This window comes from Heterocephalus glaber, unplaced genomic scaffold (assembly GCF_053883595.1).
Source record: "Heterocephalus glaber isolate CG9 unplaced genomic scaffold, H.glaber_assembly_v1.0 deba00001689, whole genome shotgun sequence".
In the NCBI taxonomy this organism is placed as follows: domain Eukaryota; kingdom Metazoa; phylum Chordata; class Mammalia; order Rodentia; family Bathyergidae; genus Heterocephalus; species Heterocephalus glaber.
The window spans coordinates 8,148,309-8,173,812 of NW_028258414.1; the positions used below are offsets into that span (position 1 = coordinate 8,148,309).

Genomic DNA, 25,504 nt, shown 5'->3' on the forward strand with positions numbered 1-25,504 from the left:
GCTAAATTGCCTAGGCTGGCCTGGAATTTGCAATCCGGCCTCAGCTTCCTGAAGAACTGGATGACACACGTGCACTGCCACACCAGGCTGGAACTGCCTTCAAATGAGGAAGCAGGTGCTGGGTCTGGTTCCTGAGCGGCTCCTGTGTGCCAGGCTAAGCATGGGGAGTGCTGGTCCTCACGAACATCCTATGAGGTTGGATTATGTGCACGTGTTGCAGGTGAGAAGACCAGGCTAAGGGAACAGGAACTTGTCTAGGTCTTATTGTTGGCAAGTCTCAGTTTTTAGCCCCAAACTATGAGCATGGGGAACTGCAAGGAGTTCTGGGAGCCAGAGCAGACAGGACCCCCAGCTGCAGACGCAGGCTGAAGTGCAGCCCATAAGGACAGCTCTGAGCCCACTGGGAAAGAGAGGATGCACCCACCCGTATAGACATGGGTGCCCAGGAGGCTTCCTGGGCTGGTTCCTCGGTAGGATTCTGTGTCTGCTTGGAGCTGAGCATGCCCCTCCCCTGCCTTGAGCTGCTCCAGAACCTCCTCACACCCTTTCAGAAAGCCACCCTCCCACATCACACAGCGTCTGCAGTGCCAGTGGGCAAATGGGCAGGGAGTGAGTACCCAAGGAGGAAACCCAGGCAGAGCTAATCAGCTTTGAAGCTTTCTAGGGACATCAGCCTGTGAATCGAGAAAAGGGATCCAGCCACTTGGTTGCTTGGCATCCATGCTTTCCCCCTTGGGGCCTCAGCCTTGGGGGAGAGAGGAGGCTGGGCTGGTCAGAGAGGCAGCACTAGGAGGCGAACCCCTCCGCTGTCTCCCTGTCTCCAGGACCCCAAAGGATTAGCCAGGCTGACCCCACCCCCAGCTCAATTCCTTACACTGTTAGAGTTGCAGGGACCAAACACCTTGAAGGTATTACCATTTAGAAAAATGCATTGACAGGCTGAGGATGTAGTACAATAGTAGAGCACTTGGCTGGTATGTGCACGGCCCTGGGTTCGATCCTCAGCATTGCATAAGTAAATAAATAGATAAATAAATACATAAATAAATGTTCCATTTCCCCCATCCTTGGTCCCCACCCTGGGTCCCTGAGTCATTCTACACACCCAGCCATCTGCTCAGAGACACACCAGCCTTCCCCCTCCGCACTGCTGGCAGGGCTGGGCACAGGGGTGGCTGAGCCAGAAGTGATTTGGTCTCCAAGTCCAGGGCTGCCTCCCAGCGAGCTCCAGATGGGGGCCTGGACCGGCCTTCCTTAGAACAAAGGGGCATCTAATGCCCCGAGAGGGGGCTCCTGCCTTGAACAATTCATCACTCACCAGCCGTTCAGAGCAACTGTGCGAATGCCCTCAGAGCCAGGAAGAAACTTGTCAGCACTGGGCTGGGAAAGAGGCAGCGTGCCACAGGAGTTAGTGAAGGGGCTGAAGGGCCCAGGCTGCCTACACTGCAGTCCTGGCTTTGCCTTTTGTCAGAATTCACACTTGAACCCCCAAAGGCTCAGTTTTCTCCTCTGTAAAATGGGGAGGATAAGGGCCCATCTTTTAGGGTCCTTGTGATTCCCCTTAAGCACTTAGGGTGCCCAGCATGCAGCAAGTCTTAGTAACTGTCAGCTAGGATTATCACCAATTTAAGGGCTTCACTTTTCTCAACCACAGCCCCCGTGATCTCAGCTTGCTGCCCCACTGAACTACACCCTGGGTCTCTACCATATGTTTTTATTATTTATTTTAAATTATTTGTATTATTTATTTATTTTTGATGTACTAGGACTTGAACTCAGGGCCTTTGCACTGAGCTACAACCCTAGCCCTCCTCCCCTTCTTTCACTTTGAGATAGGGTCTCACTCAGTTATTAAGTTGCCCAGGTTGGCTTTGAACTTGTGTTCTTCCTGTCTCAGCCTTCCAGAGTGCTGATACTATAGGGCTGTGTCACCACACCCAGCTCCTACTATACATTTTTGAAGCAAATTTATCGACAAGCTTCAGAACTCTATTAGTAGTATAGTGAAGTCTTACTCATAACCTCTGAAAGTCAATGTAATTAAAAATTGCATGTAGGGCCGGGGATTTAGCTCAGTGGTTCTGCTGCCTGCCTCGCAAGTGCAAGGTCCCAAGTTCGATCTCTGGTACCGAAAAAAAAAAAATTGCATGTAGCCAAAATGACCCGTATAAACATCTTCAGATCCCCTGACGTCAATCCCTAGCACCACCACACACACACACACACACACACACACACACACGCTAATATATATATATATATATTCCATAAAATCAGTGGTTTACCTTTCAATGCAAGAAGAACCCCACGCAAGGGACTAGGATACCGGAAGTGTGACAGGTGTATGGAAGCTATGACCCAACATGGGGTGAAGCCCCACTCCCACAACTACCAGCCCACCAATGTTGGGCTACACACTTCGCAATTCACATTCCAATCAGTAAAGGAGCCCAGGATCTAATTCCACCACCAGAACTCACTGCAGGACTCCTCTCCACTGACCCATGCTGGGAAATTAGTTCTCCAGAAGGTTGCCTGAACCCGGACGGCGCTCCACCCCCACACCCCAGACCAGCCAATGAGCACTCTGGCTTCTACAAAGGGAAAAGAGGAAGAAGAAGGGACGTCCACTTACTTGCAGCCTGGATGCGCGCCTTCCGGCTGACCACCAGCCCAAAGCGGTTCTGGGCCACACACTCATAGTCACCCTCGTCCGAAAGGCTGCCTGGCTGCTCCACCCGGAAGTGAGGGATCAGCAAGGACCCGTTAGCCAGCAGGGCCGCGTGGGTGCTCTCTGGCAGCTCCACCCCGTTCTTCCTCCAGGTGATTCGCACGGGTGGGGTCCCCTCCACTTTGCAGCCCAGCACCACAGGCTGCCCAGGGACAGCAATGTCATCGCTAGGTTCCAGGGCAAACGCCAGTTCGGCAGAGTGACCAAGACCTGCGTCGGGGGGGAGGAGGAGAGGTCAGTCTGGAACCACATCCAGGAAGCCTTCAGCTGCAGGGATCTGGGGCTCCCGTTTTCTGTGGTGTCCCTCTTATATAGAAAGTGCACTACCAAGTGTCACCCTGGGCAGTATGTACTGGACCATCAGACCCCCTCACAGATAAGGAATCGGAAGCCCAGCGAACACTAGTGACTCGCCCAGAGTCTCACAGTGGTGTTCCAGAATCTGTGACTCAACAGCAAGACCGATTCCAACACAAGTCCTGCGACTTCTGTGGTCACCCTGCCCTGGACAAGCACTGGAGCCTCATGGACTTTCAGGGGGGTGGCCTTAGGTGTTCAACATGTCCTTGTTCCCTCTGCTCATCTGTTTAATTCAAGGAGCAATAGTGCACCTGGTGTCACAGGGTCCTATGACCCGATTAACAAACTCAAAGGTACCATGGAAAGTTAGAAGTTCTAAGATACAGAGTGAAATAGCAATAAATCGTGCTTCTTTTTTCTAACTATGGCCTGGTCCGATGTCTGTGGCCTGTCGCCATCCTCTCAGTGACCCCATGCCCTGGGTCTGGGTCCTGTGGTGTCTGTTTGAGGGAAAGATGAAGAGTAGCAAACCCCAAGACTTCCCAAGCCCCACCAGGACCGGGGACCTAGCACTTTGCTCCTAGACAACCTCAGTGCTCTTGCAGAGGAGAAATAAGCTGGAAGAGCAGGAGAGGGAAGCAGAGAGGAGGGACCAGGCCAATCCAGGGATCCAGAGAAGCCAAGGAGGCAGAAGACAGCACTCAGATCCCAGGCAGGACACCAAGTCGCGGACAGCAAGCAACTTACCAGCCCAGCTACAACTTCACTCCAGGAGGAACGACACCCCACCACCACCACCACCACCAACCCAGTCTGAAAAGGCAGCCACAGAGCCCGCCTCACATTTCCAGGGAGCCAACGATCTCGGAATTGGCCCCTGCCTGCCGGGGAGGGGGAGGGGCGCGGGATGCCGGGCATCGCCCCCACCCCAGGGGTCATTACGTTTTCGGACATCTGAGGACCCCTCTCCTTCAAATCTCCACCACCCGATCCCTGCCCTGAGATTCGGCTGCCTCACTTCTGACCCCGGAATAGCCATCACGGGACAAAGTTTCTCTCTGAAGCGGACGCGGTGATCTGCTTCTTGGGAAGGGAGAGGAGAGAGCGAGGAGCCCAAATACGTCTGCTGAGAACCTGGGGTGCGAGGGGAGGGGACTCTAGGGTACCCCTCTTCGTGAGATGGGCCGATTACGGCCACCGAGGGGCGAGGGTGGTGGGCACGAGGGCACCGGGCGGGAACTCTCCTAGCCCTCCTTTCCTCTCCTCTCCTCCCCTCTCCTCTGTCTCCTCGCGCGCGCCCGGGTCCGGTCTCGGCTCCAAATCCGGGATGCGCCCCGCGTAGACACCTGGGTCCCGGCTCAGACGCGGATCACCGTTTCCTGCCTCGGGCTACTCGGGGGGCTCCGCGCGCCCCAGCTCGCGCCCCTCGGGTGGGACTCGGGCATGCAGTGACCGGGCTCGTTTTCGTCTGTCTGCAGCGCCAGCCTCCCCGAGCCCCTCGCGCGCACGTCCGGGATCCAGGTCCTGCCCCGAGTTCCCGAGCCCGGAGGACCGAGCCCAGGTTCCTGGCCGCGGGGCTCGGTCCCAGCACACACACACACACACACACACACATACACACACACCCCCCGCCCGGCCCGGTCCCCACCAGCGCGGCCCTCGCTCACCCTCGCCCGGCGCGGGCAGCAGCAGCGCGGGCAGCAGCAGCAGCGGCAGCAGGAGCCGGGGCGAGCGCGGCGGGGGCACGGGGCGCGGCGCAGCCATGGGGGCTCTCGGGGCGCGGGGCTCGGCGCGTGGCTCCCGGGCCTCTCGCGGCTCACAGCGTCCCGCGGGGCCGGCGCCGGGGCCAGGGCCGGGGCTCGGGCCGGGGCCGAGCCCGGGCGGCGGGGGGCTGGGGCCGCATGCCGCCTAGGGGCGCGGGGGGCTCAGGGGGAGCGCGGCTCGCGCCATCTTGCACCCACCAGCCCAGCCGGCGATCTGTCAGCCTCGCCCGGGGAGCGGGCTCCGCACTCGCCCCGCCCGCGCGCCCCGCCCTCCCGCTCGGCCGCGGCCCCCCCACCCCGCCCGCCTGTCCCCTCCCCCAGCCCCCTCTCCCCGGAGGCCGGGTCTGGGGAACAAAAGAGCCGGCGAGCGCTTTAAGCGGCCGGACATTCCCGGCTGCGCGGCGGACGCGCCCCCTGCGCTTTGAACTGGGGCTGGGGCGCCCGGCGCCGTCCGGGGCTGCAGCCGGGGGTCCCCTCGCGGCCGGCCGGTTCCGGATCTCAGAAACCTGGGAAGCAGAGACCCAGCGGACTGTGGAGCGAGCGGGTCCGGGCTGCGGACAGACACGCAAAGCTGCGGGATTTGCACTGCTCCGCTATTTCTGCTGCGCCCCTTTCCACAGTCTCTGAGTCTGTATTTTAGAGATAATTCCCCTAAAAGCCGCTCAAAGTTGTCATAGGTTCTGTATTCCGGGGATTCCTGGTCCTGGTAGTCTGAGGATAGGTCGTTTAGCTTCAAGACTGGCCGCTCTGGACTTGGGAGTTGTGGCACGTGGGTGGGTTGCCTGGGAGGAGCAGACCCCCAGGACAATGAGATCGCTAAAGTAACCGAGGTCCCTCCCTGCTCCGTCCCGGTTCAGCCTTGCTGTCTAGCCAGGCCAACCCTGGTGGCCTCCTTGTGCGGGACAGTATTTGTCCCGCGCAGTCCCGGAGACCAAGAAAACAGCAAAAAACCTGCTAACTGGGAAAGCACGTTTAAGTTAAAATCGCCAATAACGTGTCTGTACCACAAAGAACCCTCGATATCTCGTGTCGGAGAACTCTCTAGCCGACACAGGTCCTGTGTGAGAGTGCTACAGAAGGTAAGCAAGTCTCAGGAAACACACACGCACAGTCTCAAATCTTGGCCGCTCACTACTGCACTAAACGATCCTCAGTTGAGTGGTGCATGATGAACTCTACCGAAATCATTGAGCGGCTCCTACTACGTTCTGGGAGCTGGAGGCGTAGAGATGGTGGTGTCCACCTGGGTCAGCTGTTTGCTCCTTGGGCATTGGGCTGGGATGACACGGTGTGACTAGGTCTCTCTTTTGATCTAACTGGGGAATCTTGGGACCACATATAAAACTAACTTTGGTGCAGACGAGGAAAGTGCAGACCTCTGGAGCTCAGACTGTAGATAGCCAAGCCCACTGACCTAGTGGTAGGCTCTGTCCAGCCCGGGGACCCCTCACTCTGCTGCAGCAGCTGGAAGATGCACCTGGGAGACAGGGCTTGAGGCCAGAAGACCAGGAGGCCATGGAGAAATTCAATGTCAGGGGCCCCAGTGTGCCTCAGGCTGAAATTTGAGGAAGGGCAGGAGTGAGGCATCTACTGGCCCTAGGAAAGGTAGGAAAAGAGGGGCTTCCCAGGCCTGAAGTCTCTGGAACTACCTCCTGCAGGCCCTCAATCCTCAACAGCCTTTTCTTGGCATGTCCTGGACTCTGGAGAGGTCAAATTGTTGTCCTCAATTGCTGTCATTTTAAATTCATCTTGACAAGTGTTTAATTCATCTTCATCACAGCCCTCAGTCTGAGAGAGGTATGCAAATAATGGCTATTCTGCTGCGTGTAAAATGGGCAGTATCTCTCTGTATGATCTGTCAATTAACTCTGGGTCTGGCCCACTGGCCACTTTGGGGGTGGTCCTGGGCAGGGCAGCCTCTGGCTCTGGGTTCCTTTCAGTAGAGAGGCCTGTTCTGGGCTCTGCAAAGATCTTAGCTGAGAGCAGCTGTCAACCACAAGCCAGAGATATGTGGGGTGTGAGTGTGGAGTCCTGCACGTGAAAGGTGTGCACAGTGGAGTGCATCGATGGCCAGGTATTTGTGAAGGCGAGTGTGCACGAGAATCTGAGCTTGTAGCCACGGTGCCTGTGTGAGTGTGCAGCATTCACAAGGTGACCAGATTTATATAGAACAGTCATGGAAACTGCAACTCTTCTTGTACACAAAAAAGTGTGGAAAAGGGTATGCCTAGAGAAGGAGATCCCCTAAGAGTCAAAGAGTGCATCTTCCCTGTTTTTTGTTGTTTTTTGCAGCGCAGGGAGGGTTGAGCCTCAGGCATCGGGCATGTTAGGTGAGGGGCTCTACCACGGTGCCACACCCCATCCTTTCCCCTAAGCTGAGGTCATTTCCTAAATGCCTGTTGAGGAAGGAGCATGGTTCAGTTCTTTCTTCCGACCATCTGCATTCTACTTTCAAAACCCACCGTTTCCTATCCTGGTGGGAAATAAACTTCCTAGGACAGAAAAACTCAGGAAATTTTAGTCACTGGTTCCATCAAGCATCACGTAAGTCTGGAAAATAGTTTATTAATTCATTATAAGGATAGATACATGATCAATGCCTTTGCTGAACACTAAAGAATATCATATCTGTAAGGGAAAAAATGCTGGGAAAATAATTAAATAATACAGCATAAACTAAATACAGACAAATAAATGAGCAGGTACCGATTACTTGTCATGCATCAAGAAAAGGAAGATATTTAAATGAGACTCAAAAAACTTAAGGCATCAATGGTAGGTGACACAGGGATTAATACCCTGTAAAAGGCCAATAGACTCTTTTCTAATAAAAATACTGCTACAAAGACACCAGCCTAACACTTCCAAATTACCCAGAGCCCAAATCATATATAATGCTAGTGAGTAATGGCCACTTTCTTATCAACTGTGAGTTATAGGCAGATACCAGATTTATTACTTATTTGCTTTTGAGAAACAATTTTCCACCCAACCTAATGGGTTATAAATTGTCTCATTTGCAGCTATTTAATTTAAACCAGAACCTCAGTGCCTGTTAAACAAGAACATGAAAAATGACGATGTGGTGTAATGCTAAGAGCCTACTGTTAAAACAGCCATTTAATTCAAGGCAGTTTTTTTTGCTTAAAAAAAAAAAAATCAAACCAGCAAAATAAAATGAGGCTTTTGACCTTCAGAGTGATGATGAAACATATTGTGGTGTTGGCCACAGCCAAGCTGAGCGCCACAGAAACAGTACAAGTGACAATTCTGTCTTTAACGAGATACAAAAGCGACATTAATAATCTTTAGTGTGATCATAGGCTGACTGGAGGAGGCGGGGGGCGAGGAAATGTAGGTGAGGATGTCAAACGTGAGTGACACCCGATCGTAATAAACACAGATACTTTCAGGATCTGCGACTCTGCGGAGAGACATTTCACCACTTTAAAAAAAAAAAAAAAACTAAGGAAAGATACACTGGTTATTTCTAATTTGGCTCAGTAGCCAGAGTTAACTCTTGAGGTGCCGATCAGTTAGGGAGCAAAGACCCCACAGTCTATGCTGTTGAGAAGGCTAGGATCGAGTGAGGGATCGAGTAAATGACATCATTTTCACTACACAGGAAACAGGAGGCAAGCTTGTCCCTGTGTGGCAGATCAGCAGAAAGTGATTTCAGGATTCAATTTAAAGAAAAGAACAAAACAAAAGGAGCCAGTCACCCTTTTTCTGAAGAGCGACCTCTCTTCAGCATCCCAGTCAGGTTCAAGGAGCGCAGGGCAAGAACTCCTGAAAGGTCAGAACCACCCCAGTCCAGCAAGCCTGTCTCCCTGCACGGAAGGCATGGAAACTTCCGGTCTCAAAACTTCCTGTGTGACCCGGATTCATCCCCTCCAAGGAGAACCTTCCCATCCTGATCCCCAGGGGAAAGAGGCAAGGGAGGGCTGGGGGTGGTGGCCAGAGGACAGGGGCTGGCAGGGGGCCCGGGGGAGGGGACACAGGTGTCGCACTATGGCCTGGAAGTAGACATGAGGTAGTCATGTTGTTAGGGAAAGATGCAGAGGTTGAACCCAGGCAGGAGAAATCACATGTCGCAGTCTGGAGAGGCAGGAGAGACAGAAGACAGAAAGAGAGAAACAGGAGACAGGAAAGGAGAGATACCAGGGAGCAGAGATGGGAACCAGAATGGGGACGGCAAGGTGGCCTGGAGACAGCGAGGAGAAAGGAAGGAGGGGAAGATGAGGCAAAGATTTCCAAAGCCAGGCACTCCCCAAATTACACAGTCTGACACAGGGCTGCTCCGAGGGCAGCCAGGGTCACTCTCTCAATCTGGGCCATGGGCATGTGGGAGATGAAGGCGATGCGGCTGAAATGTTAGGCCTGCAGAGCCCACGCGCACAGGAAGTGGGCCGGGGCTGTCTTTGTCAGACAGGCACTGGAGACACTCTCAGAGTGCGTAATAAAAGGCTGGGTGACCGGGCTTCGGGGGCCCAGATTGCAGGGATGGACCACCCTGAGGCACTGTCCTGACCCAGAGGGTCACTGGGCCTGACCACCACCCGGGCTGAGGCTGCCCAGCTCACTGAACAGTACACCACACACACATGTGGCTTCACACTCATGCATATCACATGTAGCAGTGTCTCACATGTCTCTCATGTATCACATATGTGTTGCAAAGAGCATAGGAGGAACAAGCAAGCCCACTCTTTTTCTTCTCCTCAGCCAGAGGGGCCTCCATCCAGGGAGGCTCCAAAGGGCGTGATGAGGGCTGCAGGGACACCTGTGTTCATGGCCCTGGACACCACATCCCATGAGCCCTATCAGCCTCCCTCAAACTACACCTTCCCCTTAGGGGAGCTAAGCAGAGGAGGAGACGGGGGCTCTGGGCAGGCCTGGGCTGGCTCCTAGAGTGTAGGTGGCTGTGGGTTGGCAGCTGTCACCAGGGGCCTCCTGCAGAGCCTGGCCGGGTTGGAGGTCCGGGTAGGCGCAGGAGGCACTGGCTGCCTCAGGCAGGCAGGTGAGTCGGTCTGGCCTGGTGGCCACCTGCTCACACCCCCCCAGCTCCTGGTCCAGCCAGTCTGTCCCAGGCCCAAGATCCACAGTGCCAGAGGGGAGACCAGGAGCCTCCACAGGCAGGGGGTCCTCAGGCTCCGGGTCTCGGAGATGGAGGTTGGGGCTCCCTCTGCACGCACTGAAGTCAGAGTGGACAATGACCTCGGCCTCCACCTGGTTCCTGCAGGCTGGAGGTGGCTTCTTCCTCCCATTGCCCTGGTTAGAGGGGAACAAGAGACCGAGGATTATTGTCGGAAAAAATGGCCAACATTGTGGGGAGGAGAGAGGGACCTTCGGTCAGAGTGTGTCTTGCATGCAAGGGGGAGACAGGGACGCAGGAACTGGCCCAGCTGACAGGAAGCTCAGCCCCAGGCGAGGGCAGAGGGAAATGGAGGAGACCTGCTCGCCCTGTCCAGGAGTCCTGGGAGCACTAACCTCCATCAGGGGCTCTGTGAGGAGGAAGACAGGTGGAATGGATCAGGCCTGTCTCACCCACTTAGGTCTGGGTGGAGGAGGACCCGTCCCCAACCCTAGTGAAACACACGTCCCTCCAAATGGGCCTGCCTGGCACCCACTGAACCTTGCAGGCCCAGGGGTGTCCTGGCTGGACTTCTATCCCCAGGAAAGATACCACCCCAAAGGCTCGAGAACCTCACTAGGACCACCCTTCTTCCCAGCGGGCTGACCTTGATGGCGTCATATACCAGGGCCTGCAGCAGCAGTGTCTGCCCAGTGCCGGCAGGGGGCAGCAGGGCGCGGGTCAGAGCGGGTCTGGGGCCGGCCTGGGGCAGCTCACAGCCTGCCCAGGACCCTGCCCAGCTCGGCACCCCTGGCTGAGCCCAGGAGATCTGTACAGGAGAAAGAAGGGGACACTGAGGTGCATGGCCACAGTTGCCTTCCTGAGGGGAAACACCCTGCGATCTTGCGCACAAGCCTAAGAGCAGATGCTCTTTGCAGGCCCCGGCTCCTCAGCCCTGTGGGCTTTTCCTCACTCAGGGGCAGGGAGGCAGGAGGGGAGGGCTGACCCGTCAGCAGGGCAGGAGGGGACCTGCCTTTGCAGGGCCCTCACCTTATCTCTATCCCAGTTCTACTTGGCCACAGCCAAGGTGCCATCCTCTTCTCCCCACACTAGACAGGGACCTCAGCTCTGGGGGTGAGCAGATTTGGGTGATGTGGCCAGTTTGAGTCACCTGCAGGCAGCCAGTGAGAGCCAAACTGAGCTCTTCTGCAGGGAGGGAGGCCTCCCTGATTCCCGGGCCTGAAGCCCTTCATGGAGGAGGAAGGGGTCCGTGTATGCTCGATGCTCACACATTGTGGTATGGCGCCCCCTGGTGGTCGATTTGGGAATGAGCCGAGCCATGGAACTGATCTACCCAGCATCTGGTCTCACCTTTCTCTTGGAGTGACCCCGGCAGTCTGAAGCACCACCACCCATAAGACTATGTACTTCAGTCTTGTCCTCCAGGTCTGAGGGCGGTGGGGACCAGTCCTGGGGACGGGGATGAACGAGAGACTCCAGTTCGTGGCCTGCAGGGAGACTGGAGGGGCCAAGCTGAGCTCTGGAGTACAGCGCCGGGTTCCCAGTGGTGGCTGAGGACAGGCCTGGGAGGGCCTCCCTGGGAGGGAAGACAGCAAACAGGTGCAGGGGTCAGAGTGGAGAGTGGGGCAGGAATGGGGTCCAGTCCAGCAGTGCCTCCGGGAAACTTCCGGCCCATCTCCAGGACTTGGTTTCCCAGTCTGTGCAAGGAGAGGCAACTATTGCCAAAGCAGCCAGACCGGCAAATGGGGTCCTTCCCTCCTTGGCTCCAGACTCAGGGAGATTCAGGGCCTCTCCTTCCAAGAGGCTGCCAGCTTCAGAGGAAAGAGGAGCACGGCACCTCTGCCTGCCCTTGCTCAGGAGGGACAATAGGGGCTCCCCTAAACCATCCCTGTCCTCAAGAGAACATCACCCTTGGTCCCCGCGTCCTATTTAATTCAGTAGTTTGCTTCGGCGCTGGGGATCAAGCCCAGGGCTCACACATGCTAGGCAAGGCCTCTACCCCTGTGCTACACCCTAGCCCCCAGAGTCCCGACTTTCACGGCAGGTCATCCATGGGCCCTTCCTGCAAATCGGCTCACCTGGGGGGGCTGCGGCGAAGGCCAGCACACATGCAGGCCAGCAGGCAGAGGAGGCCCAGGCACACGCCCACGATGATGCCCGTGACCGAGTGCACGTCCAAGGGGTCTGGTGAGAAGAGGGGACAGCTCAGCAAGGACAGCAGAAGGCCCAGGGCTCATAGATGAAGATGACTTATGGCCTCTGCAGGAGACCACTGGCTCAGCTTCACCCTTTGGAGAATCACTTTTTTTCCTGTTCTAAGGATTGAACCCAGAGGGCTACATCCCCAGCTTTTATATTTTGAGAAGGTGTCTCACTAAATTGCCCAGGCTGGCCTTGAACTTGAGATCCTCCTGTCTCAGCCTCCCAAGTTGCCAGGATTATAGGCATGTGCGCCACCACACCTGGCTTGCATTCTCATTTTGTACTGAGCCACACAAGTGACATACCCAGTCCTGCCATCCACTTCTCCCTACAAAGCTTGTTTCTTCATGCCAGTGCTTCCAGAGAAACTGGCACTTCCCTTCAGATCTGTCTTGTCCCTACCAATCAGGGCGGCTGTCCAAAACGATAAAGGGGCAGCGTGCCCAGAGGCCCAGTGGTGGCCCCCACCCGTCCCCGCGTACCTGACAGCTTCTCCTGCAGCGTGATCACATCCTGCAGGCGGGAGAAGGGCCCGGGCCCCACCTCCGTGCGAGCCCCCATCTTGAAGAAGTACCTGGTGTGGCTCTCCAGGCCGTGCACCTCGGCGCTGAAGATGTTCCCTGCGGGCAGGGCGCGGAGAGCAGGGCAGGGAGGGGGAAGTGGGGCTGAGAGGGCGGCTCCTCCCAAAGGCCCCAGGACACAGCTCCGTGCCCTCGCACTGCAGCGGGAGGGGCCGGTGGGCGGGGCCTCACCCTCCGTGGTGAGCAGCGTCCACTGGTGCTCCGGCTGGGTGTGGTTGCTGCTGTACAGGATCAGGTACTCCACGATCTCGCCATTGGGCTCCGTGGGCGGACACCAGTGCAGCCGCACGGTGGACGGCGTCAGGGGGCTCAGGCGCAGGTCTGATGGAGGCGTCGAAGGCCCTGCGTGCGGGGGAGGGTGGGAGAGCCGGGGTCCCCGAGAGCCCTGCTCTGGCGCAGCGGGAAGTCAGGGGAGGGAGGCCTGGCCGCTCTGCCTCACAGCACTCAGGAGGTCTGGCTCTGCCAACGCAGGTTTGACGGGCACAGCTCCCCCCAGCCCTCCCTCCCTCCCAGATCGCTAGTCCGCTCAGCTCCGCCACACCCTTTGGAGAGGGCTGGGCGGGCCGGAAGGAGCAGCCACGTGGGGTGGCTGGCACTCACGGTCCGGCAGGGTGGAGCGCTCCACCACCGAGCCGAAGGGCCCGTCCACGTCCACGCCGTGGGACTGTACCGCGAACTCGTACTTGGTGAATGGCTTCAGCCCACCGATGAGGATGTCCTCTCCCGAGCTGCGGCGGGAAATGGCCAGGGACCTCGGACCAAGCCCTCCTCGGACGGGCGAGCCGCACCGGGGGCCTCCCCAGGAACCCGAGCTGGCGCCACCCACGGGTCGCTCTGCCGCCAGACAGCGAGCCGGCGGCGCCCCCTGTTGGTGAGGTCTGAGGCAGGGACAGGGCTCTCACTGGGGGACCAGAAGCCGCTCAGGCTCCTGGGGTTGGGAACGAGCCGCGCTGTCGCGAGGGAGTGGGACCAGGCGGCTCTTTCTCACCGGGGGACCCGGGGACCGGTGGACCCGTGCAGACGCTCAGGCGAGCCCCTGTCCCTCCCCGGTCACTTCCCGCTGCCCCCTCCCACCTGGTGTAATAGGTGACGAGGGAGGCGTTCCTGAGACCCCAGGGACTGAAGCGCACGGTGTAGTTGACAATCTTGACTGTGGTGAAGTCCGGCTTCTTCCACCGCAGCCAGATAGATGTGGAGCTGTTGGATTCCGCGTGGACGTGGGCAGGGGGCAGGGGTGGCCCCCTCTGGATGGGTAAATCTGCAAGGAATGGCGGGTACGGGGTGGGGGAACATGGCTCCCTAAGTATGTGCAGTCTTCTCTGTCCCCAAGGCTCTTCCTTGGGCTCTCTCGTTTTGTTTTGTTTTGTTGGTACTAGGAAATGAACCCAGGGCCTTTGCATGAGCTACATCTCCAGCCTCCTTTTATTTTTTATTTTAAGACAGGTTCTCGCTAAGTCACTAAGTTACCCAGGCTAGGGTGGAACTTTCGATCCTCCTGCCTCTGCCTCCTAGGCACTGGGCTTGCAGGCGAGCTCAACCTCATCCACCTTGGCCTTCCTTTGGCCCTGAGTCAGGTGACATTATTCCCACCTCACAGATAACCAAACTGAGGACCACAGTGGAGGGGGTAGCCCCTTGTGGAAATTAAGAGCACATACTGGAGCCAGGCTGCCTAAGTTCAAATTCCAGCTGTGCCACTTATTGCTGTGTGACCCTGGACAGTTTTCTTTTCTTTTTTTTTTTGGTACCGGGGATCAAACTTGGGTCCTTGCGCTTGCGCAGCAGGCGGCGAAACCACTGAGCTAAATCCCGGGCCCCCAGACAGTTTTCTTAACCTCTCTGTGCCTCCATTCCTTACTCTGTTAGTGGATGTGACTGATGACAGTACCTACTTCATGGGGCTGTTATGAGGATTACATTCGTTAATATTTGTAAAGCAGATAGGAAAGCGTCTGACATTCAATATGTACTATTTGATAAGTGTTTATTATAGAAACATAAAATAATAAACTCCATGCAAGCAGGCACCTCATTTGTGCTGTTTCCTCACTAAATTCCCAGAACAGAGCTGGCACGGAGTAGATACTCAGTAAAATATTTGCTGAATGAATAAATGAACAAACTGGAATTAAAACCCAGGTCTCTTGGCGTCCAGTTGAGCGCTTTGGCTGCTAAACCACGTGGTTGAAAAATCCGCCTGGGAAGTGGGGTGAGGCGGTGTCTCGATGGGTGACCAATGTTTACCACATGGGGGTGCCCTCCCCGCCTGGAGTTAAGGCATAATCTGAAGGACGGTGTGATGCAGACAGCTGTGCTTGAAAAACTTTTAAGGTCAGACTTGGGGTCGGGAATCACTGCTCGACCAACGGGGTCTCTGTCCAAACTTTCCAAAGTAGCTCTGCTCGCAAACGAGAGAAATTAAGCAGCCGACCTAAAAGACAGCGCTCACAGCGGGGCTTCTGGTCTGGCTGGAAGAGCCATCTGGGGCACGGGCTCGGGGAAACTGAGGCGCCCACGCTCCCCAGGCCCCGCCCCTCCGTCCTCAGCACCTCACCTGGCGTGGGCGCCTTCTCGGTCTTGCCCTTCCACACCGCCGCGTACCCGTCCTCTTGTTTGTTGAACGCCACGAGCTTCACCTCATACAGCCGGCCCGGGACTGGGGAAGGTCACAGGGTCGCTCACTGCTACAGGGGCCTCCTGGAGCATGTTCCACCCCTTCTCCTGCGCCCCGGGTCCTCACCTAGCTGGGTCAATTCGTACTGCTTCACTTTCTTCTTCAGCCGGACGGGCCCCACATCCCAAGCCTGGTCTCCACGGCCCCCCAGGGGGCGCTCGTCCTCAGTCTCCTCCTCGGCCCCCACCTCCCGCCAGTACAGTTTGTAGCCGGAGATCTGGGCTGGGTGAGGGGGCGGCTGCCACGACACGATCAGGGACTCCATCCGCGCACGCACCTTCAACTCTGCGGGGGCAAAAGGAACTGGGGCGGAGGAGGGAAAGGGGGGAGGAGGAGGAGGGTGGGAAGGGAAGGAAAGAACCCAGAGGTGGGAGGGGACAGGCAGGGGACACGGTCAGCAAGAGCTGGGCCAGTGCCTCTCTATGCCCTCCGCACTCAGGGCCAGGCCTGGGCTCCAGCCCAACACGCTGGGAATGCAGATTCTGGTAATGCAGGTGTGTCTCCCGCGCATGTGCAGAGGGGCAGGCGGGTCGTCTCCAGGCAGGTTCACAGCGTGCCTGGCACGGAGCAGACCTCGGGAAGCCTCCCAGGGGAGCAAATGCTGACCAGGGCCTGCAGAGGCCAGCGAGCAGGGCTGGAGCCATCGAAGTGGGGAGCCCCAGCTGGAGGCCAAGTGCAGGGGGCTTATTCACTGTGTGAGGTGCTCCAAGTGTTTACCTTTATTCTCATACAACATATTATTAACTCATTTTACAGATAGGAAAACTCAGGCTAGAGAAGTTAAGTAATTGGCTCAATGCCCACAGATACCGTCTTGGGTTTTGTCTGCATTAAAGCTGTGCTTTGGGGGCTCTTCAAAAAAATAATAATAATAATCATTGAAGCAGCTACTATTTAATGAGGGTTAGTGTTTTGTTTTGTTTTGAGACAGGGCCTCACCATGTAGTTCAGGCTGGCCTCGAATTTGCAGCGATCCTGCTCCCTCAGCCTCCCAAGTGCTGGGATCACAGGGTGTGCGCCACCACACCCGGCTGATGAGTTCTTAGCATGTACTAAGCACTCCCTTTGCAACACGTTATAAATTCATATGGCACCGGGTCAGTCAGTGAAGCCTCAGAGTTGAGAATGGCTTGGCCAAGGTCACAGCGTGGACAGAAGGGACACCTGAGCCCAGCTCTTCAACCCTCCCCTACACCTGGACTTCCTTCCCCATCAAGGGAGGCACAGAGGGTCTCAGATGGAGGGGCTCTGGGGCCCTGCCTCTGAGGGCATGCGTACCCCACGCAGCCACTCACACTGTCCCGCCCTGTCCCCTCCGACCTGTACCATGGCTCTGGTTGTGGGCCCCAGGTGTCCTGTGCTGCATCCACGGGGAAGGCGCCCCATAGCCAGCCGCCGTGCCCGCTGAGATCCGCACTCTGTAGGCCTTGTTTGGCAGCAGTGAGTGCACTGTCAGCTGTGTCTCATTTCCTGGCACCTCGATGGAGAAAACCTGATCTGATGGGACAGAAGAAGACAGAGCTGGGTGTCCTCCCACCCCGGGATGTGATCTCAACACCCCCCATGCTGATGCTTCTGCTTCAGATCCCGGCTCCTCCATGCTATGGGGCCTGGGCAGACTCCAAGCTCCAAGGATTGCCCAGGCCCCTTGCCTCACTCCACAGGTAAGGAAACTGAGGCAGCATTCCACTAGATTTCAGGCTGCAGCTCCAGAGGGGGTGGGACTCCCCGGGCCTCCTCTGCCTGGAGCTGGGACTTCTGTCTTCCCTCTTCATTCCTGCAACCCCACCACACCCCACTCTGCACCCCGTCCCCATTCGTCCTGCAATACCAGCCCACTCCCCACCCCCAGGCCCACTCACCTTCCTTTCCCAAACCGTACTCTATCCTGTACTTCACCACCTGCCCATTGCTCAGGCTAGGGGGCAGGGGCAGCCACGCCACCCTGATGTCCGAGGGGTTGGGGCTGGACAGGGCGAGCTGGGGTGCTGCACTGGGGACTGAGACAGAAGAACAGGGCGTGAGCAGTGCTCCACCAACGTGGGAGGCAACGCTCAGGAGTGGGCAGAGACTTGCCCAGGTCGTTTGGCATGTCAGGAGAAGGCCCAGGACCAGGATCTGAGGGAGGAAAGGGAGCCTCTCAGGGGAGCCCCGAGCTGCGGGATGAGGGGGTCATTCCGCCCTGACTCTAGAGGGTGCTGTGGGGCACAATCTGCCACAGCCACTGGCTGCTACCCCAGCTGGATGGCATATGGGCATCAGGAAGAAGGGCTGTGTGGTAAAAAGAGTCACAAAATCTGGGCTCAAGTCCCGTCTGTGACTTTGGGCAAGTCAGTTTCCCCAACTGTAAACTGGGGAGAGGGCCGACCCCCTGCCCTCTCCTTCATAGCACAAGAGTCTAACAAGAGGCAGGTGACGGTGCCTTAGGGACTGCAGTAAGGAGAAGCAGGAGTTCTCTGGGCCCAGGCTGTGTGCTGCCGGCTGCCAGGCCTACCGTCATCCGGAGTGTGCACCAGGGCCGGGGTGGATGTGCGGCTGGCCCCGAGCTGCGAGTAGGCCACCACATAGAACTCATAGTCCGTGTTGGGCTCCAGGTCCCGCACCTGTAGCTCTGTGGTGTCATTGTTCACTGCGAACTGGTATTCCACGTTGTCTGTGCCTGGGATGGTGACAGGGCCAAAGGACTGTCACAGAACCAGCCCAGGCACTGGGCAGCTGGTGCCTATCTAGGGGTCACTTATTCTGGCCCAATCTCTGTAATCATCTATTTGTATCTAAACTCCCCAGATATTTGGAGTTGCACAGGCCACACTTCCTGTTATCAATCCCTGCAGTAGCCAGAAGTGGGGTCTGGCGTCTGACACAGCGCCCTGGGGGGTAGATGGCTCCAAGAGGGGACAGGCAAGGGACACAGTCAGCAAGAGCTTTCCCAGTGCCTCTCTGCAGGGTGCCCAGAATTGCCTAACAGGGAGGCCGGTCTCCCCCGTGGCTCCCACCCATCCCATCCTACCCCAGAGATACGCACCAGGGGCCCCTCAGTCACCCGACCTGCACCCCGACCCCGCGCCGCCTGTAGAGGGGGCTTCGAGGGTCCCCTACCCCGAGCCTTCTGGTAGTGCAGCGAGAAGCCGATGATCTGCTCACTGTGCAGCTCGGGCCGCTCCCAGGCCACCAGCACGGCGGAGCTGCTCAGCGGCGTGGCGGTGACCCGCGTGGGGGCGCTAGGCAGCCCCTCGCGCACCACGACGGCCAGGGCCGCGGCGGCGCACGCCGTCCCCGCGCTGTTCTCCGCCACGCACTGGTAGTAGCCGGCGTCCTGCAGGCCGATCTGCGTGATGACCAAGCTGCCGCCGCCGCCCTGCACCTTGATGCGCCCCTGGGGCCGCAGCGGCGCCCCGTTGTGCAGCCAGCGCAGCGCAGGCCGCGGCTCCCCCGACGCGCGGCACACGAAGCGCGCGGTGCTCGCCCGTGTCCGCGACAGCGCCTCGGGCGCCTGCACGATGGCGGGGGCCGCTGCGGAGGTTGGGGGAGGCGACGCTGACCACGGGCTCGGCCACCAGGGCTCTACAACCCCCTTCGCCCCTTCTGACCACCTTGGTCTCTCCTGACTCGGCCCCCTCCACCGTCTGCCCGGGGACTCCAGCCCTTCCCTGACCGTCCTCCTCTCCAGCGATCTCCACTCCCCCCACCGCTGCTCTAACCCCACTCCTTCATAACCCACTTGCTTCTCCCCTGGCTCTGGTGTCTTCCACATCTAGTGCCCTCTCCCCTGGCTCTGGTGTCTTCCACATCTAGTGCCCTCAGCCCTGAGCAAGACCGGCCCCAGATATACACTGGGTGCCTTCGCACTGAGCTATAGCCCCAATCCTTAAAAAAACAATTTTTTAAAAAAATGTTGAGATTAGGGTCTCCCTAAATTGCCCAGGTTTGACCTCAACTCTTTTGTACCGGAGATTGAACTCAGAACCTTGGGCTTGCGAGGCAGGCACGGTGTCACTGAGCTAAATCCCCGGCCCTTCAATTTAGCCTCCCAGAGTGCTGGGATTAGAGGCCTGTGCCTGGCCCACACTTTCAGACCACTCTGCTCTCTCTGCCAATAAACCCGGCCCCTCCCCGCCCCATCACCTAGGTCTCGCCCTTCCCCACACCTCGGTCACCCAGTCGTGCCCCAGTTACCCAGTCCATCCTTCCACCGCCTGCTGAGGCCTCCTCCCGCGACCTCGTCCTCCTGCCGTTCTCCACCCTCCAATCTGTCCCCCACCCGCCCCTGGCTTCCCAGTCTCGGTCACTCCACCCCGGCCTCCTGCACCCCTGCGCGCTCCTCCCCGCCTCACCCAGCACGCGGAGCTCGGCGGCGGCCGTGGCGAAGTCGCGCGTGCGGGGCTTGTTGGCGCGGCACACGTAGACGCCCGAGTGGCGGGGCTGCGCGCTGGCGATGAGCAGGTTGGTACGGCCCAGGACGATGACGTCCGTGGAGATCGGGTTCCCATCTGGGGCAGGAGAGGACGCGAGCTGGGGCGGGGCGCTGGGCACTGCCCCCCAGGGCCTCTGCGACCTCAGGCCCGGTGCCCCCGAGCCGGAATCGCAGTTCCCCTCCTAGCCAGCCGGAGACCCAGAGACCCGGAGACCCTGAGCCCCACCGCCTCGGTGTGCAGTAGGGACAGTCTCGGGCAGGAAGGTCGGCTGCGAGGGACAAAGAGTAACTCCGGGCGCAGCACAGGCTCATAGTATCACATGCCACACCAGTCAGTGATCGCGTTCCACTCCTACTGAGCTCTGCTCTCAAGAAAGGCACATCCAAACACAGATGTTAACTTTCTCCCAACACCCTGGGAATCTTTTCAAAAAGCAGAAAATGGGTCATAAAGGGGCTCCATCTTGACCTTGAGTTCCTGCAGGGAGGGGATCAGACTTACAGAGTTTTTTTCCAGTACCGGGGATTGAACTCAGGACCTTGAACTTGCCAGGCAAGCCCGGCACCACTGAGCTACTCCCCTGGCCCGTTTTGGTTTTTTGGGTGTTTTTGGTACCAGGGATCGAACTCGGGTCCTTGCGCTTACGCAGCAGGCGGCGAAAACACTGAGCTAAATCCCTGGCCCTTGTTTTATTTTGTTTTTGAGACAGGGCCTTCCTACATTGCTCAGCTGCCTTTGAACTTGTGATCCTCCTGCTTCAGCCTTTCAAGCATTGGGATTACAGGCATGTGGCAACACCCTGGCTATAGCTGTATCTAAAAATAGACTATTAGGGCCGGGGATTTAGCTCAGTGGTTTCGCTGCCTGCTTTGCAAGCGCAAGGTCCAGAGTTCGATCCTCAGTACCATAAAATAAATAAAAATGGACGATTATATAGTTATTAAAATTATTTTTGAAAACGTGTGAAGGTTGGGGAAATCTTTATCCTATCCTGCTGACTAAAATAGAGATTGGAACTCAATACATCACGCTTTCTTGATTTCAGGGGAAAGTGTGCATTGCATAGAAAAAAAACCTGGTAGAAATACACGCATATGTTAGCGGTTTTTATCTCTGAGTGGTGGCATATTTTTCTGCTTCTATTTTTTCCTAGTTTTCTAAAACAGTGAATATGCACCGCATTTGCAGTCAGAAAACAAAACAAAACACAAAAAGCCCATGCCCCTTCCTTGATTCGGCGGGGTTAATTCCTGGGCAGAGAGCAGGGCCCGGGGTCAGGAATAAAGCTCCTTTCTGGTCCCCTCAGCCTCTGGAGGTGTTGTGAGCAGATTCGCCGAAAGAGAGGTTCCGGAACCATGGGGGTCTGAGTCCTCCCCGAGAACAAGAATCCCAGAATCAGTCGCAGCGCCCCTAGCGGGCTGTGGAGGCCTAGCAAGCCCCCAGGTGCCGCATTTCTAAGTAGCCCGGAGGCCTCGCTATGAACAGTGAACGGTGAGCCCGGGTGGACACAGGCTAAACCCTGAGGTTCCTCCCTCCCGCCTCTACAGAGGTGAAGGGAGGGCGGCTGAAGTTTTAACAAGCTCCCTAGGTGACCCGGATGCATGGCTGGGATTTGTGAAATATTGATAATAGGACTCCGGGTGACACCACAAACTTCACCCAGTCATAGGACCAGGGTCTCACTGGCCCCGAGATCCTCCTCACTAGGGAAGGGCTGAAGTCCAGTGAGGGAGTGTAGTTCAGGCGGTGCAAGATACAGGCACTGTTCTATTCTATCAGCTCAGTGGTAAGTAGCTATTCCATTTATTGTTTTTATTTAAACTATTTAGTATACGCTTTTTTGAGGGAGGGTACTAGGGATTGAACTCAGGACCTTGCCCTTCCAAGGCAGGCTTGGTGCCACTGAGCTAAATCCCTGGCCCTACACTTTTTTTTTTTTTTTTTTTTACAGTACTATGGACTTGGCGCAGAGCCTTTGCACTGAGCTACATCCCAAGTCCTTTTTATTATTTATTTACTTTTTAAATTTTGAGGCAAGTTCTTGCTAAGTTGCTAACTTGCTCAGGCTGGCTTCAAATTTGGGATCCTCCTGCCTCAGCCTCCCAGAGTGCTGGGATTCCTGACATGCACTACCACAGCCAGGCTTACATACTCTGTTCAATGTGAGATATAAACATAAAAGAGGCAGTATAGGGTAGTAGAATGAATCAGGGAAGGAGGATAAAGACAGTTGGATTTAATACTTCTGCCATCTCAGGACAAGTCACTTCTTACAGACAAATGGAAACAAAAGTAACTCCTGCTTTCTTTCTGCAGGACTATAGGGAACGGAGTAGTGGAAGGAAGTGTTGGGGCTGGGGATTTAGCTCAGTGGTTTTGCTGCCTGCTGCACAAGCGCAAGGACCTGAGTTTAATCCCTGGTACCAATAAAACAAAACAAACAAACAAACAAAAAGTAAGTAAACATTTTGGGCCGGAGATTTAGCTCAGTGGTTCCGCCACCTGCCTTGCAAGCGGAAGGACCTGAGTTCGATCCCCAGTACCAAAAAAAAAAAAAAAAAAAAAAAAAGACGTGTTGGCTTGGGGCCAGGGCTTTAGCTCAGTGGTTCCACTGCCCACCTCAAAAGCACAAGGACCCAAGTTTGATCCCCGGTACCAAAAAAAAAAACCCAATTACAAAAGACAGGAGTGTTGGCTCTCTGGTCCCTGGATTCCTCATCTGCCCACTGGGATCGACAGTCTTGGCCCCTCGCTCTCCACAGAGGGCTCTGGGAGGCTCTGGGAGGAGACAGGTGCAGACCACAGTACAGGGTGAGGTCAAGTCCAGTGCTCTCCTGGCCCTGCCCCACCTCCAGGAGCTCCGTCCTAATGGGCACTTGTCACGTGGCCCAACACCATCTCCCTCTCTTCCTGGGTGTGGCGTTTGTTTATCTCCCTCACCTGCAGTGTGAGTGCCTCTCATCCCTGTCTCATTCCCTGTGCCCAGTGCACTGCCTGGCACACAAAGGCCAAAGCATGCTGGGTGGACCAAGTGGCAGCTCTGTAACTACCCAGACCCACAGTGGGTCTGGGCTGCAGTCCACTGGCCGGCTAAGGGGCACCTTCCAGCTATCACGCCTCTGCGACACTGTCAGACGGACAGAAGTAAGACCCCAGGCCCGACCTCATTGCCTGCCACACTAGTCCCCAACACACCAGAAGGTTGGTGACCCAGGGACACAAGAGGCCACATCCCTTCTTCCCCTCCTGCTCGCCCTCTCTACTCACCCTGTCGGACCCAGGACACGATAGGGGTGGGGTCAGCTGAGGCCACACATTCCATCACCACGCTCTGCCCAGACACCACCGTGGTGTTCTCTGGGGCTGCCACGATGACCACGTCCTGTCCCCTGGTGGCCGCCAGGGACCCTGGAGAGAAGACAGGCAGTGAACATCTTCGCTCAGACACCTGGTGCAGCAGGGGCAGCCATGGGTCCATGCGACAGACAAGGGAAGTAGCCATCAAGTGCAGCAGAGCTGCAATGGGAACTCAAAGTTCTTAAACCAGAAGAGAAGCTTGGCTCCAACACAGCCCCAGGGACAGGGCTGGACAGATCTACCCTCTCTCCAGCCTTCCCTACCAAGGCCCAGTACTATGGGGTCACAGGCGGAGACCAGTCTTGGGCTCACACTTATAGTTTCTAGTTCCAGCACTGCAGCTGTGTGACCTTAGGCAAATCCCTTCCCAAAGAGCCTCAGGTTCCGGTGTGGGAAAGGCAGGGTGGGCCTGAGTGTCTGCCAGCACCTCAGCTCCCCAGCCCTGATGTCCCGCTGGGCTCTCAGTGGGACCGGCCCTGGGCAGAGAATGAGAATATCAGGTTTGTCCAGAAGGTGGAGGCAGAGACCTTCGTTCGGCACAGGGGACAATGAGCCCTCCGTAGGGGAAGCAGGGTGGGGCGGGGCGAGGGGCCCTGGGGGCGTGACGTGAGCTTTGTAGAATGCACAGCACCCGCCCAGCCCCAGGCACTGCCCACTGTCCTCCCAGGCCCACGACCGCTCTGAGTGCTCTGAGACATCCGATAGCAAACCCAGGGTCATGCAGACGGGGATTCACACCAGGTCTCCATGACCCCAATGCCTGTGCCCTTCCTACTCCTGTCACAAAGAAGGACAGAAAGGACATGAGTGTTGGCCACAGGGAGTCTGCCAGCGCCCCAAGGCCTCAGGGCTCTCAGGGCTGGAGAGCAATAGGGGCAGGGAAAGAGCTTGGAGGAGATGCCTCGCCTCCAGACCTGTGCCTATCCCACCCAAAGGAACACAATGACTTCACAGGAAGGAGGAGTCCTGCTGGGAATAGGGGTCTGGTTCCAGCCCCGGACTGTCCACAGTTGGCTGGGTGGCACCGCCCCCTCTGGGCTTCCCTGTCCAGCAGGACCACTGCCTCGGCACCCATCTGAAGGCAGGGCCTGGACCTCTCCAGCCCCAGCCCCCCCCCCCCCCCCGTCGCCAGGCAGCTGCTCCTGAAACCCCAAGTCCCTCACCCTGCGGCCCCCGTACCTCTGGGGGCCACGCGGAGTGGGGCCTCGAGGCTGAAGCGCTGGCGGGCTGAGTTGGTGGCCACGCAGCGGTAGGAGCCTGCGTCACTGTCCTGAATGTCTAGGATCTGGAGGACGCCGTTGGGAAGAGTGATGAGCCTGCGGAAGGGGAGAAGGCAGCTGTGGGGGCGCACAGGGAGGGTGGCTCACGAAGACACGCAAATTAATACTGGGATCACGGGTGTGCGTCGCCGTGCCCAGCTCCTGTCTTGTCAGGGTGGCACCCCACACACCTGCTTTCCCAGGCAAGGTGGCAACAGCTCAATGTCCAAACTGCATGGACCTTTTCTTGGTACAGGGGATCGAACTCAGGACCTTGCGCTTGCCAGGCAGGCGGCAGCACCACTGAGCTAAATCCCCGTCCCCTGCATGGACCTTTTTTTTTTTTTTTTTGCATGGACCTTTTTTGACCCAGCAATGCCACCTCTAGGACTCCAGCTTATAGTTAGTCACATGCATGTGCACAGTAACACATGTTCAATGAAATCCACCTCAGCACAAGAGACTGGAGCGGCCCAGGCAGGGACAGGCTGCTCGGTGCAGAACGCCAGGTGGCTGTTGGAAAGGGGCAGCTCCATGCCCCAGTAACATGTGGGGAAGCATATGCATCCATGCGTGCTTGTGCACCAGAAGTTATTTGGGGAGGGGGCAGGGGACCCTGGGAGCTGGGGTAGGACAGCGTAGCCATGTATCTCTCATACAGTTTGTTGTGGGGGTTTTTTTTGGTGGCACTGGGGATTGAACCCGGAGCCTTTTCACTGAGCTACAGCTATAGCCCTTTTTACATTTTTTTATTTTAAGAAAAAAATCTTGCTAAGTTGTGAGTTCGAACTCACAATCCTCCTACCTCAGACTCCCAGAGTGTTGGGGTTACAGGTGTGCACCACCACTGCTGCCTCAGTTTGAATTTTTTTTAACCCCTTGCTTGTGTTACAGCCTCCCTACTCTGATAAAATCCCTTATATTCACACTATCTCATCTGACCCTCAAAACAAGCCCAGAGATTAAGAGGAGCACAATCTCCATTTTACTGGGGACAAAACGGAGCCTCAGGGCAGGGTTTTTTCCTAGGGTGCCAGACCTGGGGTAGATAAAATTTGAACTCAGGTCTTCTGGTGCCCAGTGCCCATGTCCATTTCACCTGCTGTCTCTGCTGCCACGGGCGCGGG

General features: G+C 56.9%; 2 protein-coding genes across 6 annotated transcripts in view; both read right to left on the reverse strand.

The window, feature by feature from the left end:
- The window catches only part of Igdcc3 (immunoglobulin superfamily DCC subclass member 3), a 38,356-nt gene extending 32,291 nt beyond the window's left edge, over window positions 1–6,065 (reverse strand). The window contains exons 1-4 of the mRNA XM_004855765.3: window positions 6,000–6,065; window positions 5,181–5,345; window positions 4,699–4,939; window positions 2,636–2,941 (exon numbers count right to left, since the gene is read on the reverse strand). Coding sequence (XP_004855822.1) covers window positions 2,636–2,941; window positions 4,699–4,939; window positions 5,181–5,345; window positions 6,000–6,065 — 778 coding nt within the window. The remainder of the gene's footprint in view (window positions 1–2,635; window positions 2,942–4,698; window positions 4,940–5,180; window positions 5,346–5,999) is intronic.
- A 1,274-nt stretch (window positions 6,066–7,339) lies between these two features.
- The window catches only part of Igdcc4 (immunoglobulin superfamily DCC subclass member 4), a 36,442-nt gene continuing 18,277 nt past the window's right edge, over window positions 7,340–25,504 (reverse strand). For 3 of the 5 annotated variants that reach the window (XM_021237063.2, XM_004855622.4, XM_021237058.2), the window contains 17 exons: window positions 24,298–24,434; window positions 23,029–23,169; window positions 19,681–19,836; window positions 18,446–18,859; window positions 17,841–18,005; window positions 17,209–17,346; window positions 16,673–16,843; window positions 15,413–15,649; window positions 15,227–15,328; window positions 13,747–13,930; window positions 13,273–13,400; window positions 12,844–13,014; window positions 12,574–12,711; window positions 11,968–12,073; window positions 11,240–11,465; window positions 10,536–10,697; window positions 7,340–10,065 (listed from right to left, as the gene is read on the reverse strand). In XM_021237063.2, the coding sequence (XP_021092722.1) occupies window positions 9,655–10,065; window positions 10,536–10,697; window positions 11,240–11,465; window positions 11,968–12,073; window positions 12,574–12,711; window positions 12,844–13,014; window positions 13,273–13,400; window positions 13,747–13,930; window positions 15,227–15,328; window positions 15,413–15,649; window positions 16,673–16,843; window positions 17,209–17,346; window positions 17,841–18,005; window positions 18,446–18,859; window positions 19,681–19,836; window positions 23,029–23,169; window positions 24,298–24,434 (3,187 nt within the window). In that variant the 3' untranslated portion in view covers window positions 7,340–9,654. Of the gene's footprint in view, window positions 10,066–10,535; window positions 10,698–10,918; window positions 11,040–11,239; window positions 11,466–11,967; window positions 12,074–12,573; window positions 12,712–12,843; window positions 13,015–13,272; window positions 13,401–13,746; window positions 13,931–15,226; window positions 15,329–15,412; window positions 15,650–16,672; window positions 16,844–17,208; window positions 17,347–17,840; window positions 18,006–18,445; window positions 18,860–19,680; window positions 19,837–23,028; window positions 23,170–24,297; window positions 24,435–25,504 lie in introns of those variants that run through there. The other 2 variants (XM_021237059.2, XM_021237064.2) reach the window with 2 other exon arrangements.